The 16,125-nt window shown below is 39.3% G+C and overlaps 1 protein-coding gene across 1 annotated transcript in view; it reads right to left on the bottom strand.

Moving 5' to 3' along the window:
* The window catches only part of ASH1L (ASH1 like histone lysine methyltransferase), a 233,916-nt gene that overhangs the window by 25,363 nt on the left and 192,428 nt on the right, over window positions 1-16,125 (bottom strand). Inside the window, exons 8-12 of the mRNA XM_037050750.1 lie at window positions 13,556-13,617; window positions 11,245-11,248; window positions 5,816-5,924; window positions 5,225-5,389; window positions 4,973-5,067 (exon numbers count right to left, since the gene is read on the bottom strand). Of these exons, the coding sequence (XP_036906645.1) occupies window positions 4,973-5,067; window positions 5,225-5,389; window positions 5,816-5,924; window positions 11,245-11,248; window positions 13,556-13,617 (435 nt within the window). The remainder of the gene's footprint in view (window positions 1-4,972; window positions 5,068-5,224; window positions 5,390-5,815; window positions 5,925-11,244; window positions 11,249-13,555; window positions 13,618-16,125) is intronic.

The following is a 16,125-nucleotide window of genomic DNA, read 5'->3' as shown; positions in this document are numbered from 1 at the left end:
TATTGCTCTGTTAATATATCAAAGCAGGGACCCTTAACCTTTTTGGTGCCCTGGCATTCTACATAACTTCTGGCTATAAAAACTAGTGGGGACTGAGGCGGTGGGAGAGAGAAACTTCTGGAGTCCCAGGCAGTTCCTCTTCAATAGTTCATGCACAGACTTACTTAGACTCACTTCCTCTAAGCTCTACCACCAGGACAGGAGATTGAAAGGCATCAGAGACATATGGGGAGGAACTGAATTGTCTGGCATCAGGGAGACAGCTGAAGGGCAGCTTCTTCCCAGACTTCTGGCAAGAGCTATTGTTCCTTTGCTGAGCTCTCCCCAAAACCAACCAGCAGTTTGGTATCATATCTGAAGACTCCATCCACCTAGATCATATTGCATGCCCCACATGTTGGTGATTCCCTGAGGTACTGCCCCACCCACCTTTCAGGACCACCCAAGCTGTTTCCAGTGGATTTTCCATATGAATGGCTTGTCTTAGCTCAGCTTCAGATTTTCCTAAATTCTCTCCAACAAGCAGTACTTGGCTTCAGTGGGCCCTGCACCTTTCGTTAGATTGCCCTAGCCTGGAACTAGCAGCATGTGGTCTTGATACACAACTGGGCCTCTCCTGGGAACCTCAAAGACCAGCAAATTAGCAGCCATCTCACTTTGTAGCTTATGTTGTGTAACAATGGACAGAACGCAGGTGGTAGCTGACCTTGGATGTGCCAACAGCAATCAAGGCTAAACTACAACAGGAGGTTATACAGAGCCCACAGAATGGACACACCATGAGTACCCAGCTTGGGTAAGAGGGGAGGCTGTCCCATTGAATTCTATAGGACACCTACTACATTAGGGCATTCTATCAAGTCTGGGAGATGTAGCAGCTCTCCCTAATACCTAGAAACAAACACAGGGCGGCTGCCAAAATGAAGAGAAAAAGAAACATGGCCCAAATGAAAGAACAAAACAAAATGGAGACAAGCAATCTATCTGACACAGAGTTCAAAACACTGGTCATAAGGATACTCAAGGAACTTAGTAAGGACGTCAACAGTACGTAAAAAATCCAATCCAGTCAGAAATGAAGAACACATTGATTGAAAGAAAGAGCATTTTGCAGGGAATCAACAGTAGCATGGATAAAGATGAAAATGAAATCAGTGATTAGTAACATACAGAAGTAAAAAACAACCAATTAGAACAGCAAGAAGAAAAAAGAATTAAAAAAATGAAGATAGGGTTAGGAAGATAGCCTCTGGAACAACTTCAAGCATATCAATATTTGCATCATGGGGGTGCCAGAAGGAGAAGAGCAAGTGAGTGAGGGATTAAAAACCTGTATGAAAAATGAGAGAAAACTTAACTTGGCGAGGGAAATAGATATACAACTCTAGGAAGTGCAGAGAGTCCCATACAAGATGAACCCAAAGAGGCCTACTCAAAACACATTATATTAAAGTGCCAAAGCTTAAAGGCAGAGAATCTGAAGAGCAGCAAGAGAAAAGTGCTTAGTTACCTACACAGGAGCTCCCATAAAAGTGTCACCTGATTTCTTAACAGGAAATTTGCAGACTAGAAAGGATTAGCAAGAAATATTCAAAGTGATGAAAAGCAAGGACCTACAACCAAGATTAGTTTACCCAGCAAAGTTATCATTCAGAAGCTAAGGACTGGTAAAGAGTTCCTCAGACAAAAAAATCTAAAGGAATTAATTTCTACCCACCCAATATATATGAAATGTTAAAGGGTCTTCTTAAGGAAAAGATAAAAAAATAATACAATTAAATAGCAATAAATACTATCTGCCAACAAATGAATCTAAAAACAAAATAAACAAATAAGCAGAAGAGAAACAGAATCATATCTACAAAGTATGTTTTGATGGTTGTCAATGGGAGGGGAGTCCGGGGGATGGGTAAAAAAGGTGAAAGGATCAAGAGGTACAAATTGGTAGGTGACAGAACAGTCATGGGTATGTAAAGTACAGCATAAGGAATAGAGTAGGCAAAGAACATATTTATGCATGACTCGTGGACATGGACAAAGTTGTGGAAATGCCTGAGTGAATAGGGGGAGCTGGGGAGAGGGAGACAAGGGGGAAAAATATGGATAATGGTAAGCGCATAAATAAAAAACATAATTAAAAATTAAAAGTCTTTAAAATTAGACTTCCAGCCAAGATGGAAGTATGAGTAGACACACTGTGCTTCCTCACACAACCAAAACAAGGACATCAACAAATTTAAAAACAAAAAACCAGAAGTAACAAAAAATTGAACTATATGGAAGTCCAACAACAAAGGAGTTGAAGAAACATTCATCCAGACCAGCAGGAGGGGCGGAGATGGGCAGCCAGGCGGAGAGGACTCTTGGCAAGGTGGAAGCTGGCAAACTGGGCAAAGCAGTGGCTGGTGGAGCAGGGGGTCCCACATTTGTGTGTGGATAAACCAGGAGGGACAACTGGGGAGCAAGACAGACCATGCAACCCAGGGTTCCAGCATGGGGAAATAAAGCCTAAAAACCTCTGACTAAAAACACCTGTGGGAATTGTGGTAGGAAAAACTCCCAGGGTCCTACAACATACAGAAAACCACCTAGGCATCAGCACCAGAAGGGGCCAATTGGCTTATGGGTAGCGACAGAAGTGACTAAAAGACAACGGAGAGCTGACCAAGTAGCATTGTTTCCTCTTGTACCCCTCCTCCACAGACAGTAACACAATTCAGCAACCTGAGTTATCCCACCCTAATGAATACCTGAGGCTCTGGCCCTAACTATGTAACAAGCCTGCAGAAACAAACAAACAAACAAACAATAAAAAAGGCCCAAATAAAAGAACAGATCAATGCTCCAAAAACACCCAGAACTAAGCCAACATATCAGATGCACAGTTCAAAACACTGGTAACCAAGATGCTCACAGAACTGGTTGAGTATGGTCGCAAAATAGAGGAAAAAGTAAGGGCTATGAAAAGTGAAATAAAGAAAAATATAAATAGAACTGATGGTGAAGGGAAGGAAACTGGGACTCAAATCATTGCTTTGGACCAGAAAGAAAAAATAAACATTCAACCAGAACATAATGAAGAAATAAGAATTCAAAAAAATGCTGTCTGGTGTAGCTCAGTGGTTTGAGTGCTGGCCCGTGAACCGAAGGGTCACTGGTTCGATTCCTGGTTAGGGCACATGCCTGCATTGCAAACCAAGACCCCAGTAGGGGGCATGTGAGAAGCAACCACACAATGAGGTTTCTGTCCATCTCTATCTCCCTCCCTTCCCCTCTCTAAAAATAAATAAATAGCCCTGGCTGGTGTAGCTCAGTGGATTGAGCATGGGCCTGTGGACCAAACAACTGCGGTTCGATTCCCAGTCAGGACACGTGCCTGGGTTGTGGGCCAGTTCCTGGCAGGGGATGCAGGAGAGGCAACCACACATTGATGTTTCTCTCCCTCTCTCCTTCCCTTCCCCTCTTGAAATAAAGAAATAAAATCTTAAAAATAAATAAATAAATAAATCTTTTTTAAAAAAAGAATTCAAAAAAATGAGGAGAGACTTAGGAACCTCTGGGAAACCTTTAAACATTCCAACATCCGAATCATAGAGGTGCCAGAAGGAGGAGAAACAGCAAGAAATTGGAAACTTATCTGAACAAATAATGAAAAAGAACTTCTCCAATCTGGAAAGGAAATAAGATTTCCAGGAAGTCCAGAAAGCTCAGAGAATCACAAAGAAGTTGGACCCAAGGAAGCAGACACCAAGGCACATAATTACATTATGTGTCATAATTACATTAGCCAAGATTAAAGAGAAGGAGAGAATCTTAAAAGCAGCAAAAGGATACAGTTACCTACAAAGGAGACTTACCTAAGGAAAAGAAGATCAAAATCTATTAACAGTAAAATGACAATAAATTCACAATTATCAACAACCAAACCTAAAAAAAACAAAAACGAAAATAAACTAAGCACACAACTAGAACAGGAACAGAATCACAGAAATAGTGGGTTAACAGCTGAGGAAGAGAAAGAGAACTGGGGAAAAGGTACAGGGAATAAGTAGCATAAATGGTAGGTAGAAAATAGACAGGGGGAGCTTAAGAACAGTATAGGAAATGTAGAAGCCAAAGAACTTACATGTACGACCCATGGACATGAACTAAAAGGGGGGAAATGCAAGTGGGAGGGGAATAAAGGGGGAAAAATGGGACAGCTATAATAGCATAATCAATAAAATGTTTTAAAAAGTATTTAAAATCAATTAAAATCTTAAGTAATTTTAATACATAGGATTAAAATGAAACTATGCTAAAATAGTTTCCAGAATATTTGCTTTTCCTTTTTAAAGACTTTATTTATTTATTCTTTTAGAGAGTGGAAGGGAGGAAAAGAGGGAAAGAAACATCAATGTGTGGTTGCCTCTGGCACGCCCCCTACTGGGGACCTGGTCTGCAACCCAGGCATGTGCCCTACTGGCAATCGAACCAGTGACCCTTTGATTTGCAGGCCAGTACTCAATCCACTGAGTCACACCAGCCAGGGCATAGTCTTCACAATATTTAAATTAATTTTTTAATACATAAATTTTTATCCCTGACAAAATCTAGTTGTGGGTTTAATTAACATAGTAATTTTGATGTAGAGATGAATGTGTAATATTTTGATATATTTGTAACACATGTAACATAAATTGAAAATGTGAACATTGGTGACAAAATTCATGAAAACTGAAAATGCTACACACACACACACACACACACGTTATTTTATTTTTGCCCATAGTCATATTTAAAGAAAATGGTAAATTTCATTCAGAAATAAGGGAAAATAAAGATACAATTTTCCCCATTCCAAGGTCATAGATACCTCGAATCTTTGTTTAAAGACCTTGTCCACAAAAGAAATGGCTCAACTATACAGATGTTTAATAAACTGATAAGCAAATCATACAATATAAAGAGCACAGGTAAGAAAATCTCTTACCTCTCTCGATTGGACATGGGCTTCATTTGCAACTGAGGGGCCAATCTTGTTGGAGTGTTGATGTTTTCACTGGGTTCCTCAGAGAGGTGGCCTCTCTGAAAAAGAGATGGATTAGAATACATAGAAAAAAAATCAGAAATCACTTTAAAGAATATTAAAACCACTCTAAAGATTCCACCCTTTGGCAGTTCTTTTACATCAGTAACTGATATAAAGGAGCTATTTGAGGAAAGCCATGAGATCATTATTCACCCTTTTTTTCAGCTTGTGCTTAGATTTCCTCTTTTCTTTTGACCGTCCAGACTTTTTATGTGTGGCCATAGGCTGGCTGCTTTTGCTGCTGGTGAGTCCATTCATACGCTGACTCTTGCCTCCAATGATTCCTCGACATTTCTCAAAGCCGCACTTACACAGTTGCTTTGAAAAGAAACAGAATGAGCCTTTTAGCCTGCTGACTCATTTACAAGTAGGACTGCCAGAACATTTGGACACCTAAAAATAAGATTCATCAAAAATTTCCATATAATGGAAAACAATGAATTGAGAATAAAATAAATATAAATAAGTTTCCACTGTAGTTGAAAGGAAAGATTAAACACTGGAAAAACTTCACCAGAACTGTTAAGAACTGACTGGAGACCAAAAATGATTGAGTAATCTCTTTGTACAGAATTCTGAAAGAATTAAAGAGATCTATATATCCCAGATAAGTGGAGTTAAGAGTGAAAAACTGTTTTCTTTACTATACTTTTCTCAATGGCTACAAATTAGTTTATCAAAGGCCTATGTCATACAAAGCACTGTGACCAAGTTCAATCTCCCTCTTGGAGTTCTTATTCTTACCTGTTTTTCAACATTAAAGGAATGAAAGTTGTAATCATAAGTGAGTTCAGTACCAGCTGGCATATCTTTAAGAGCATATAATCCAATCCGGTATACTCCATTAACAGACCTATAGAGAATTGGAGGGTTAAAGGTAGAGATTCTTAACACCATGCCTGAAAACCACACACACACACACAAAGGTACACTGATTTCAGATTTACCTTTGTTTCTATATCCAATTTCTCAAGTTTCTGGGACAAGCTCTGCACCTTTAATCTATCTTCTATTCTATTCAGACTACATAATACTGCCAGGCTAATAGCCCTAAATCAATTTTATGGAAAACATGGTCTATGTTGTCAATTACAATAGGTCTTAAATTTTCCTACTTGGTAATCAATGTCCCTTTAAAACATGGTTTTAGTCTACTTGGTAAACAAATTAAAATGATCTCCTACTATGGCTTACCAAAAAAAAAAAAAAAATCTAGTTCCTACTGGTTTCCATTTTTCTTACCTATACACGAGTGTCTCTTTTGTTCTATTTTACACTGCTATTATTGACCTATTATGTACTTTATATAATAAGTACAACTAATAATTGCTTATTATAGTAACAATAGCATTGTTTTATTAACTTACTTAATACTCCTGACAACTGTACAAAAAAGGTACTATTACTAGGTAGTATTATAACCCCCATTTTCTAAATGAGGAAGCTGAGGCACAGAGAGGATAAGCAACTTGCCCAAAGTCAACAGAGCTATTAGTTATGGGAATCAAGTTTCAAAACAGGGTAGTCTCGTCTGAAAGCTTAATCACTATGCCATACTGATAACAGCTCATCTCAGTAATTCTCAGAACAACTTCAGATGTTCTCAAATACTTCAGATGTAAAAAATGTAAAAACTATTGTGAAGTCCATTTGGACCTTGGAATGTGTTTTCACTGTACAATTCTTTCACCTCATTGGTTAATTTCCAGGTATTTCATTCTTTTTGGTGCTAACATAAATGGAATAGTTTTTAAAATTTCCTTTTCAGATTGGTTGGGAACAGAAATATAACAGATTTTTGTGCACTGACTCTGTGTCCTGATACTTTGCTCAACTTATTTATGAGGTCTATCAGCTTCTTTGCATAATCTTTAGCATTTTCTCCACTTAAGCTTCTATTGTATGTAATCAGAGATACCTTTACTTCTTCCTTTCTAAATTGGATGCCTTTTGTATCTTTTCCTTGTCTTACTGTTCTGGCTACATCTTCCAAAAACAGTGGTGAAAGTGGGCTTCCTTGTCTTGTTACCATCTTAGAAGCAAAGCTTATACCATCAAGTATTATGTTTGCTATGGGTTTTCTTGTTCTTAAAAATATATATATATGCACTGGCTGGCATAACTCAATGGATGGAGCATGGGTCTGCGAACCAGGAATCATAGTTAGATTCCCAGTCAGGGCACGTTCCTAGGTTGCAGGTCAGTTCCCAGCAGGGGACGCACGAGAGGCAACCATACACTGACAGTTCTCTCCCCCTCTCCTTCCCATCCTCTCTAAAGATAAATAAATAAAATCTTAAAGTAAATAAATGTAGTTCTCTTCTATTCCCATTTTGTTGAGTGTTTTTTGAAAAGATTTTATTTTTACTTTAAAAATTTATTTTATTGTTGTTCAATTACAGTTGTCTGTATTTTCTCCCCATGTCTGAAAAACCTTCAAACCCACCTCTCTTCCTTGCTTCCACCCTCCCCCTTGGTTTTACTTATTTGTAGAGAGAGGGGAAAGGAAGGAGAAAGAGAGGGAGAGAAGCATCCGTGTGTGGTTGCCTCTTGCACACCCCACACTGGGGACCTGGCCTGCAGCCCAGGAATATGCCCTGACTGGGAATCAAACCAGTGATCCTCTGGTTCGCAGGCCGGCACTCTATCCGCTGGGTGACACCAGCCAGGTCTGTTGAGTGTTTTTTTTTTATCATGGAAAGAGTTCTTATCTATTCTGGACATTAACCCCTTACCAAGTACATGATTTGAAAACATTTTCTCCCAGTTTGTAGGTTGCCTACTCTGTAAAGCCTGTTTGATGCATAGTCCCACTTGCTCATTTTTGCTTCTGCTGTCTTTGCTTCTGGTGTGAATCCCAGAATCAATGCCAGAATAGAGGTCAAAGAGTTTATACCTTGTTTTCTTCTAAAGGTTTTATGGTTTCAGCTATAATGTTCAAATCTTTATTTTATGTTGAAAGATGGTGGTTATGTTGTATTCTTTTGCTTATGTAGTTTTCCCATTTTCGAAGAGACTCTCCTTTCCTAAATGTATATTCTTGGTTCTTCGGTCATTAATTAGCCACAAATGTGTGGGTTCATTTCTGGACTCTCTATTATGCCCGATTCATCTATATTTGTTTTAATGCCAATATTATATTGCTTTGATTATGCAACCTTTCTGACATAGATTCAAACCAGGAAGTGTGATGCTTCTACCTTTGTTTTTCTATCTTAAGACTGCCTTGGAAAATTTGGGGTCTTACGTGGTTCTACACAAATTTGAGGACTGTGTGTTCTATTTCTGTGAAAACTGTCATTGAAATTTTGATTTTTATTGCATTGCATATTAGATTGCTTTGATTAGTATGAACAATTTACCAATGCTAATTCTTCCAACCCATGAGCACAGAATATGTTTTCACTTATTGTGGCTTCTTATAAATTCTTACATTAATGTTACGTAGAAACACCTGTATATTACACCTTGGTTAAATTTATTCCTAGACACTTTGTTATTCTTGATGCAGCTGCAAATAAAGCGTTTTCTCAATTTCTCTGACAGTTCATTATTGATGTACAGAAATACAAATGATTTTTGTATTTTGATTTTGTATCCTATAACTTCATTGATTTAGTTTATTAGTTTTCTGTTTTTTGGTGGTCTTTAGGGCATTTTCTATACAATATCCTGTCATCCAGAAATAAGGCCAATTTAATTTCTTCCTTTCCAATTTCAATGCCCTTTATTTCTTTTTCTTGCCTAACTGCTCTGACTATAACTTCCAGTACTATGTCGATATTAAGTGGCAAGAGTGGGTACCTTTATCTTGTTCCTGACCTTAAAGGAAAAGCTTTCAATCTTTTACCACTAGGTATAATGTCAGCTGTGGGTCTGTCCTTTATTATGTTGAAGTGTATTACCTTATACCTACTTAGCTGAGAATGTGATCATAAATCAATGCTGAGTTCCATTCTTTGTCTTTTGGTTGGAGAGTTTAAACCATTTATGTTTAAAATGATTACTGGTGAAGGAATTACTTCGCTGTTTTACTATTTCTTTTCAATATGCCCTATAGATTTTTTTGGTCCCTCATCGCCTACATTCCTGTTTTCTATAATAAACAGTTGTTTTTTTGGTATAAAATGATTAATTTTCTTATTTTTGTATATGTGTATAGCCACTGTCTTTGTGGTTACCATGAAGATTGTAATTAATAACCTAAAATTTTAACACTAATTTTAACTTATAAAAACTGTGTCCCTTTACAGCTGTGTCTTTCCCCTTCTTGGGTGTTGATGTTATAAATTACAACTTTATATATTGTGTGCACAAAAATATAAACTAATAATTCTTTTAAGTACATAAGTCTCCTAAATTATGTAGAAAACAAGATCTGTAGTTATAAACTAAAGTTACTGTAATCCAAGTTTTTCAATAATTATTTCTGTTAAGTCTCTTAAATAACATACAAATCAAAAGTACAGTTACAAACCATTTGCCTATGTATTTATCTTTATTAAGATCATTATTTTTCCACTTTGCTTGACACTACTAACTACTCTCCTTTCCTCATTTCACCCTGCAGGGCTCCCTTGAGTATTTCTTGCAGGACATGTCTAGTGGTCATGGATTCCCTCAGCTTTTGTTTATCTGGGACTATCTTCATTTCTTCCCCCCTCTCTCTCTTTTTAAAATTGAATTATTGGGGTGATTCAGTTAAAAAATTATACAGGTTTCAGATGTACAATTCTATAATACTCATCCGTGTATTTTATTGTATGTTCACCACCCCAAGTTAAGTCCTTTCTATTTCTTTTTTTTTTAAATAAAGGTTTATTTATTGTTAGAGGTAAAGGCATGAAAAAAAGAGGGACAGAAACATCAATATGAGAACACCAATCAGTTGCCTCTCATACACCCCAATAAGCACTGAACCCAGAACCCAGACATGTGTCCTCACTGGGAATTGAACGGGTGACCTATCACTTTGTGGGACAATGCCCAACCTGTGGAGCCGGATCAGCCAGGGCTTTCCTCTCTTTTGAAGAGTTGTGTCAGACAATAGGAATCCTGGTTGATAGTGATTTTCTTTTAGCAATTTGAAAACAATAACCCACTGTCTTTAGGCCCCGAAGTTTCTGATAACCAATTTGCAAATTTTCTTATTGAGACTCTCTTATATGTGATAACTTGTTTCTTTCTGCTTTCAAGATCTAGCCCTGGCTGGTGTAGCTCAGTGGATTGAGCGCAGGCCTGCGAACCAGAGGATCGAGGTTCGATTCCCAGTCAGGGCACATGCCTGGGTTGCAAGCCAGTTCCCTGCAGGCCAACTCCCAGCAGGGGACGGACGCATGAAAGGCAACCATACATTGATGTTTCTCTCCCTCTCCTTCCCCTCTAAAGATAAATAAATAAATAAAATCTTTAAAAAAAAAAAATCTGTCACAGACTTCAGCTTGGAGTTAGGTGAGCTTATTGGATGTTTATATTCATGTCTTTCATCAAATTGGGGACATTTTCAACCATTATTTCTTTTTTTTAAAAAAGATTTTATTTCTTTATCTTTAGAGAGGAAGGGAAGGAGAGGAGAGAGATAGCAATGTATGGTTGCTTCTTGTGAGTCCCCTACTGGGAACCGGCCTGCAACCCAGAAATGTGCCCTGACTGGGAATCGAACTGCAGTTGTGTAGTTCGCAGCCCGCGCTCAATCCACTGAGCTACACCAGCCAGGGCTATTTCTTTAAATATTCTATTTCTTTCTCTCTGTTCTCCTCTGGGTTACCCATGATACATATATTGGTCTGCCTGATGGCGTTGCACACGTCCCTGAAGGTTTTTTCTTTTTTCTTCACTTTCCTTTCTGTTCCTCAGGCTTGATAATTTCCATTGTCTTATCTTCAAGTTCACTAATTCTTTCATCTGCCCGCTCAAATCTGCCAATGAATCCCTCCAGCAATTTTTTCATTTTAGTTATTGCAGTTATGAGCTCCAGAACTTCTTTTTAGGCTTTCTGTTTTTTCATTGATATTTTAATTCTGTTAATGAATTGGTTTTTTAAAAAATATATTTTATTGATTATGCCATTACAGTTGTCCTATTCCCCTCCACCCTGCAGACTCCTCCCCCACCATTCCCCCCCTTTACTTTATGTGTGTGTCACAATTCTTTAGATTCTATATTTCCCATACCATTCTTGCCCTCCCTCCTGTCTATTTTCTACCTATCATCTATGCTACTTATTCTCTGTACCTTCTCCCACCTTCTCCTCCTCCCACTCCCGTTGCTAACTCTCCATATGATCTCCATTTCTATGGTTCTGTTCCTGTTCTAGCTGTCCACTTAGTTTGCTTTTGTTTTAGGTGTGGTTGTTAATAACTGTGAGTTTACTGTCCTTTCACTGTTTCTCTTTTTTATCTTCTTTTTCTTAGATGAGTCCCTTTAACATTTCATATAATAAGGGCTTGGTGATGATAACTCCTTGAATTTGACCTTATCTGAGAAGCACTTTATTTGCCCTTCCATTCTAAATGAAAGCTTTGCTGGATAGAGCAATCTTGAATGTAGGTCTTTGGATTTCATGACTTGGAATACTTCTTTTGAGACCCTTCTTACCTGTAAGGTCTCCTTTGAGAAATCTGCCGACAGTCTGATGGGAACTCCTTTGTAGGTGACTGTCCCCTTATCTCTTGCTGCTTCTAGGATTCTCTCCTTCATTTTTAATCTTGGCTAGTGTAATTATGATGTACCTTGGTGTGTTCCTTCTTGGGTCCAACTTCTTTGGGACTCTCTGAGCTTCCTGGATTCCCTGGAAGTCTATTTCCTTTGCCAGACTGGGGAAGTTCTCCTTTATTATTTGTTCAAATAAGTTTTGCACTTGTGGCTGTTCTTCTTCCCCTTCTGGTATTCTTATAATTTGGATGTTAGAACGTTTAAAGCTGTCCTGGAGGTTCCTAAGCCTCTCCTCATTTTTTTAAATTGACTAAAATCAACCAATTCTCTGAGCATCCTGATCACCAGTGTTTTGAACTGTGCATCTGAAAGGTTAGCTATCTCTTGGTCACTTAGATTTATTGGCTCTGGGGCTTTGAGTTCTTCTTGAGCCATGTTTTGGTCTGTTCGCACCTGTTATGTTTGAAGGGCAAAGCCTTAGGTGTTCACCAGGGTGGGGCAACTCAGGCACTGGGTTGTGACACTGTATGTGGGGGAAGGGTCAGAGAGGGGCAATGGCATTTTTTCTGTTCTCTCTCAGATTTCTGTCCCGTGCTGCTTCCCAGAAGCAAATCAGCCCCTTCTGGTGCTATTTCCTAAATGTGTGGGTTTGTGTACCCTCCAGGACCCTGTGGGTCTCTCCAATGAACTCTCTATGAGCCTGGGAGAGTTCATTGGAGAGACTCTCTTGGCACCTCAACCCCGAAAGTCTTTCCAATTGGTGCTTTCAGGCTCTAATTCCCATCACTGGGGCCCTAGCCTGAGCAGTCTGTCTCACTGCTCACTCCTTCGCTTGGTTTATTGGTCTGGCTGAATGGTTTATTGTTGTTGGACTTTGTACAGTTCAATTTTCTGTATTTTGGCTGCGTTTTAGTTACTAAAACTTTGTTGTCTTTAAACTTGGTTGTGTGAGGAGACACAGTGTTTCCACCTACGCCTCCATCTTGGCCGGAAGTGTTCATGAATTACTTTTACACTTTATTTTTCCACATTTTCCTTCAGGTCTTTGAGCATCTTTAAGTCGATTGTTTTAAAGTTTTTGTCTAGCCTTGACCACTGTTTCTTAGGGACTGAGCACCAGCCCTTGAACCAAAAGTTCGCTGGGTTCATTTCCAGTCACAGTACATGCCTGGGTTGCTAGCCAAGGCACAGTTGGGGATGTGCAGGAGGCACCTGATCAATGTTTCTCTCATCCTTCCTTTCCTCTCATTCTTTCCCTTCTCTGTAAAAAATAAATAAAATCTTAAAAAAATAGTCTTTCTCTAATGTTCAGTGGAACTTCAGTTCTAGAACTCTGTTTGTTCCAGAAGACTGTTTGCGAAGTGACTTATTCAAAAAGCAGATCATACAGGTTACTGATCATACAGGAATCAGCATGAAAAGATTGTCAGATTGAGAACCAAAGTTCTATTTGACAACTGAGACATCGAACAAGGTGGTCAAGAACTGAATTATTTGAGACGGGAGACATTTGAGGACTGAGGTTTGACTGTGTCTGTCATTAAGTGTTTTTTAGGGACAGATTCTGTAAAATATTTTTTCCCTTTGAATGGGCCACACTTCTTTGTTTCTTTGCATTCTTTCTGATTTTACGTTGAACACTGAATATTTTAATAAGATAATGGGTTAAATCTAGTATAAGATTCTTCCCCTTCCCCACCCAGGGTTTGCCATTCTTTTTTATTGTTTTTTGACTGTTGTAGGCTATCTCCTGTGCCAAGACAGACTGAGGCATAAACTCAGTATGTTTTTATGTCTTTTGCTTAAGTTTCCTTGGTTATGCGCAGTCACTTTGCATTTCCCCCCATACATGCAGTTGTTTTTTAAATGTCTTAGTCTTTAATGTCTGGCTCCTGACACAGGGAAAGCAAAAAATGAATGCAGGAAGAGAGGACAATGGTCCTTTAAATCTCCTAGAAATCACTTCAGCTAGAGGGAGAGAGGGCTTACAAGAAAGGTGTGGTGGGAGTTGCAAAAATGGCTGCTTGCCTATTTTTCACTTCATCAAGAGTAATAATCAACAATCAGACCACAGATCCCCAATATTTGGAGGACAGTGCCCTTTTCACCCACCCAAGCTTCTGCAAGCTGTGTGCAAGCTGTTGTAGGGATACTTATACAGCTGTCTGCCACATGGCTGTGGGGAGTGTGGAGGATGGGTAGCTGTTCTGTTCTAAAAGCTGAAATTGACTAAAACAAACTGCATTTTCCCCATCTAAGCTTTCCCTTAGATGGAAGCCTCAACCAACTCCAGAATTCCAAAATCATTACATCAGACAGATTTTGCTAGTATACTTTTCTAAGGGGACAGAGATTTCTGATTCCTCCTACTTCATCATCTTCCTCAGTCCTTCCCTATCCTATTTATCGTTTTTCAGATATAATTTTTTCCTTCTCAAGTGGATTCTATTTCATTGGTTTATATCTCATGGTGACAAACCCAGTGGGCATATAATAAATATGCTGAATGAACTGATGTGAGAACAACCATGTAACATAATTCCTAGAACATAGTAAGCAGTCAGTAAATTACTCGACATTATACATATAGATATTATATACACATNCCAGATTGGGGAAGCTCTCCTTTATTATTTGTTCAAGTAAGTTTTCCACTCGTGGCTATTCCTCTTCCCCTTCTGGTACCCTTATAATTCGGATGTTGGAACGTTTCAAGATGTCTTGGAGGTTCCTAAGCCTCTCCTCTTTTTTTTGAATTCTTGTTTCTTCATATTTTTTTGTTTGGTCATTTTTTTCTTCCTTCTGGTCCACTCAATTGATTTGAGTCCCAGTTTCCTTCCCATCACTCTTGGTTCCCTGTGCATTTTGCTTCATTTCACTTAGTGTAGCCTTCATTTTTTCATCTAATTTGTGACTAAAATCAACCAGTTCTGTGAACATCCTGATCACCAGTGTTTTGAAGTGTGTATCAGATAGGTCAACTATCTCTTGGTCGCTTAGTTGTATTATTTCTGGAACTTTGATCTGTTCTTCCATTTGGGCCATAATTTTTTGGTCAGTTTGCACCTGTTAATGTTTGAGGGACAGAGCCTTAGGTGTTCACCAGGGCAGGGCAACCCAGGTCGCTGGGTTGTGATGCTGTATGTGGGGGGCGGGGTCAGAGAGGGGCAATGGCATTTTTTCTTCTCTCTCTCGGATTTTGGTCCCCTCTGCTGCTTCCCGCAAGCAAATTGGGCCCTTCTGGTGCTGGTTCCTAGGTGTGTGGGCTTGTGCGCCCTCCAGAACCCTGTGGGTCTCTCCAATGAACTCTCTGTGAGCCTGGGAACCTCTCACAGCACCTTGACCCCCTGGAAGTTTTTCCAATTGGTGCTTTTAGGCTTTATTTCCTGGCACTGGAGCCCTGGTTTTCTCGGTCTCTCCCACTGCTCGCTCCTTTGCCTGGTTTATCTGCACACGAATGTGTGACTGCGGTCAGCCAGCCACCTTGCACCCTCTCTGGATCTGCCAGTTGCCACCCCACGCCTGGGGTCTCCCAACCGCTGCCTGCGCACCTGTGTTGGTCTGGCCGCTTTTTCCTGCTGCGACCCCTCTCTGGCAGCCAGTGACTCTGCCCTACTTACCGGTCTGGATGAATGGTTCGTTGTTGTCGGACTTCCATACAGTTCAGTTTTCTCTTCTGTTCTGGTTTCTAAATCTTTGTTGCTCATAAACTTAGTTGTGTGAGGAGTATTTCCATCAGTATTTCCATACAGTATTTCCATCTACGCCTCCATCGTGGCCAGAAGTCCACACCTAATACAAACTTTAATGTCATCTCGAAACACCCTCACATACACACTCAAAATAATGTTTTATCCAAATGCTTGGACCTAGTCAAGTTGACATACAAAATTAGCCATCACAAGTAGTTACTCCCTAGGGGCAAGCTAAAGTAAATAGGAATTCATGGATGATGTGGCTTCCTTGTTCATTGTTTGGGTCACTCTGAGACACTCAACTGTTCCTCAAGCACAACAAAAACCATCTTCAAATTGGCTACCCTATAATTGGCATAACAGATTTAACTATTTAGCTCATGTTACTATTTTAACGTATCTGTTTTTGTTTCTACTGAACTGTTTTATTATTGTTCTTTTAATTGGTGGATTTCTACACCCTTTGGTTCAGAGGCCAGTGCTCAACACTGAGCCCCACCAGCTAGGGCCATTGTTGTTTACTTTTCCAAAGAATTATAGGTGTGAAGGTTGGAGGGGTCTCACAAAGTATCTAGTGAGATTATCCCATTGTCCTATCATCCTTCCCCAGACTTCCCTAAATATTTTATAAGTATACTGAGTTCAGCAAATTTCAGATAAGAATAAGATAGCTGAACGGGAATAAATCACTAAAACATCATTTCA

The sequence above is a fragment of the Sturnira hondurensis genome, unplaced genomic scaffold (assembly GCF_014824575.4).
Source record: "Sturnira hondurensis isolate 20B ecotype Veracruz unplaced genomic scaffold, ASM1482457v3 Scaffold0006829, whole genome shotgun sequence".
Taxonomy (NCBI): domain Eukaryota; kingdom Metazoa; phylum Chordata; class Mammalia; order Chiroptera; family Phyllostomidae; genus Sturnira; species Sturnira hondurensis.
Note: the sequence above shows the minus strand (reverse complement) of the source record. Positions and strands in the feature narration are given on the sequence as shown.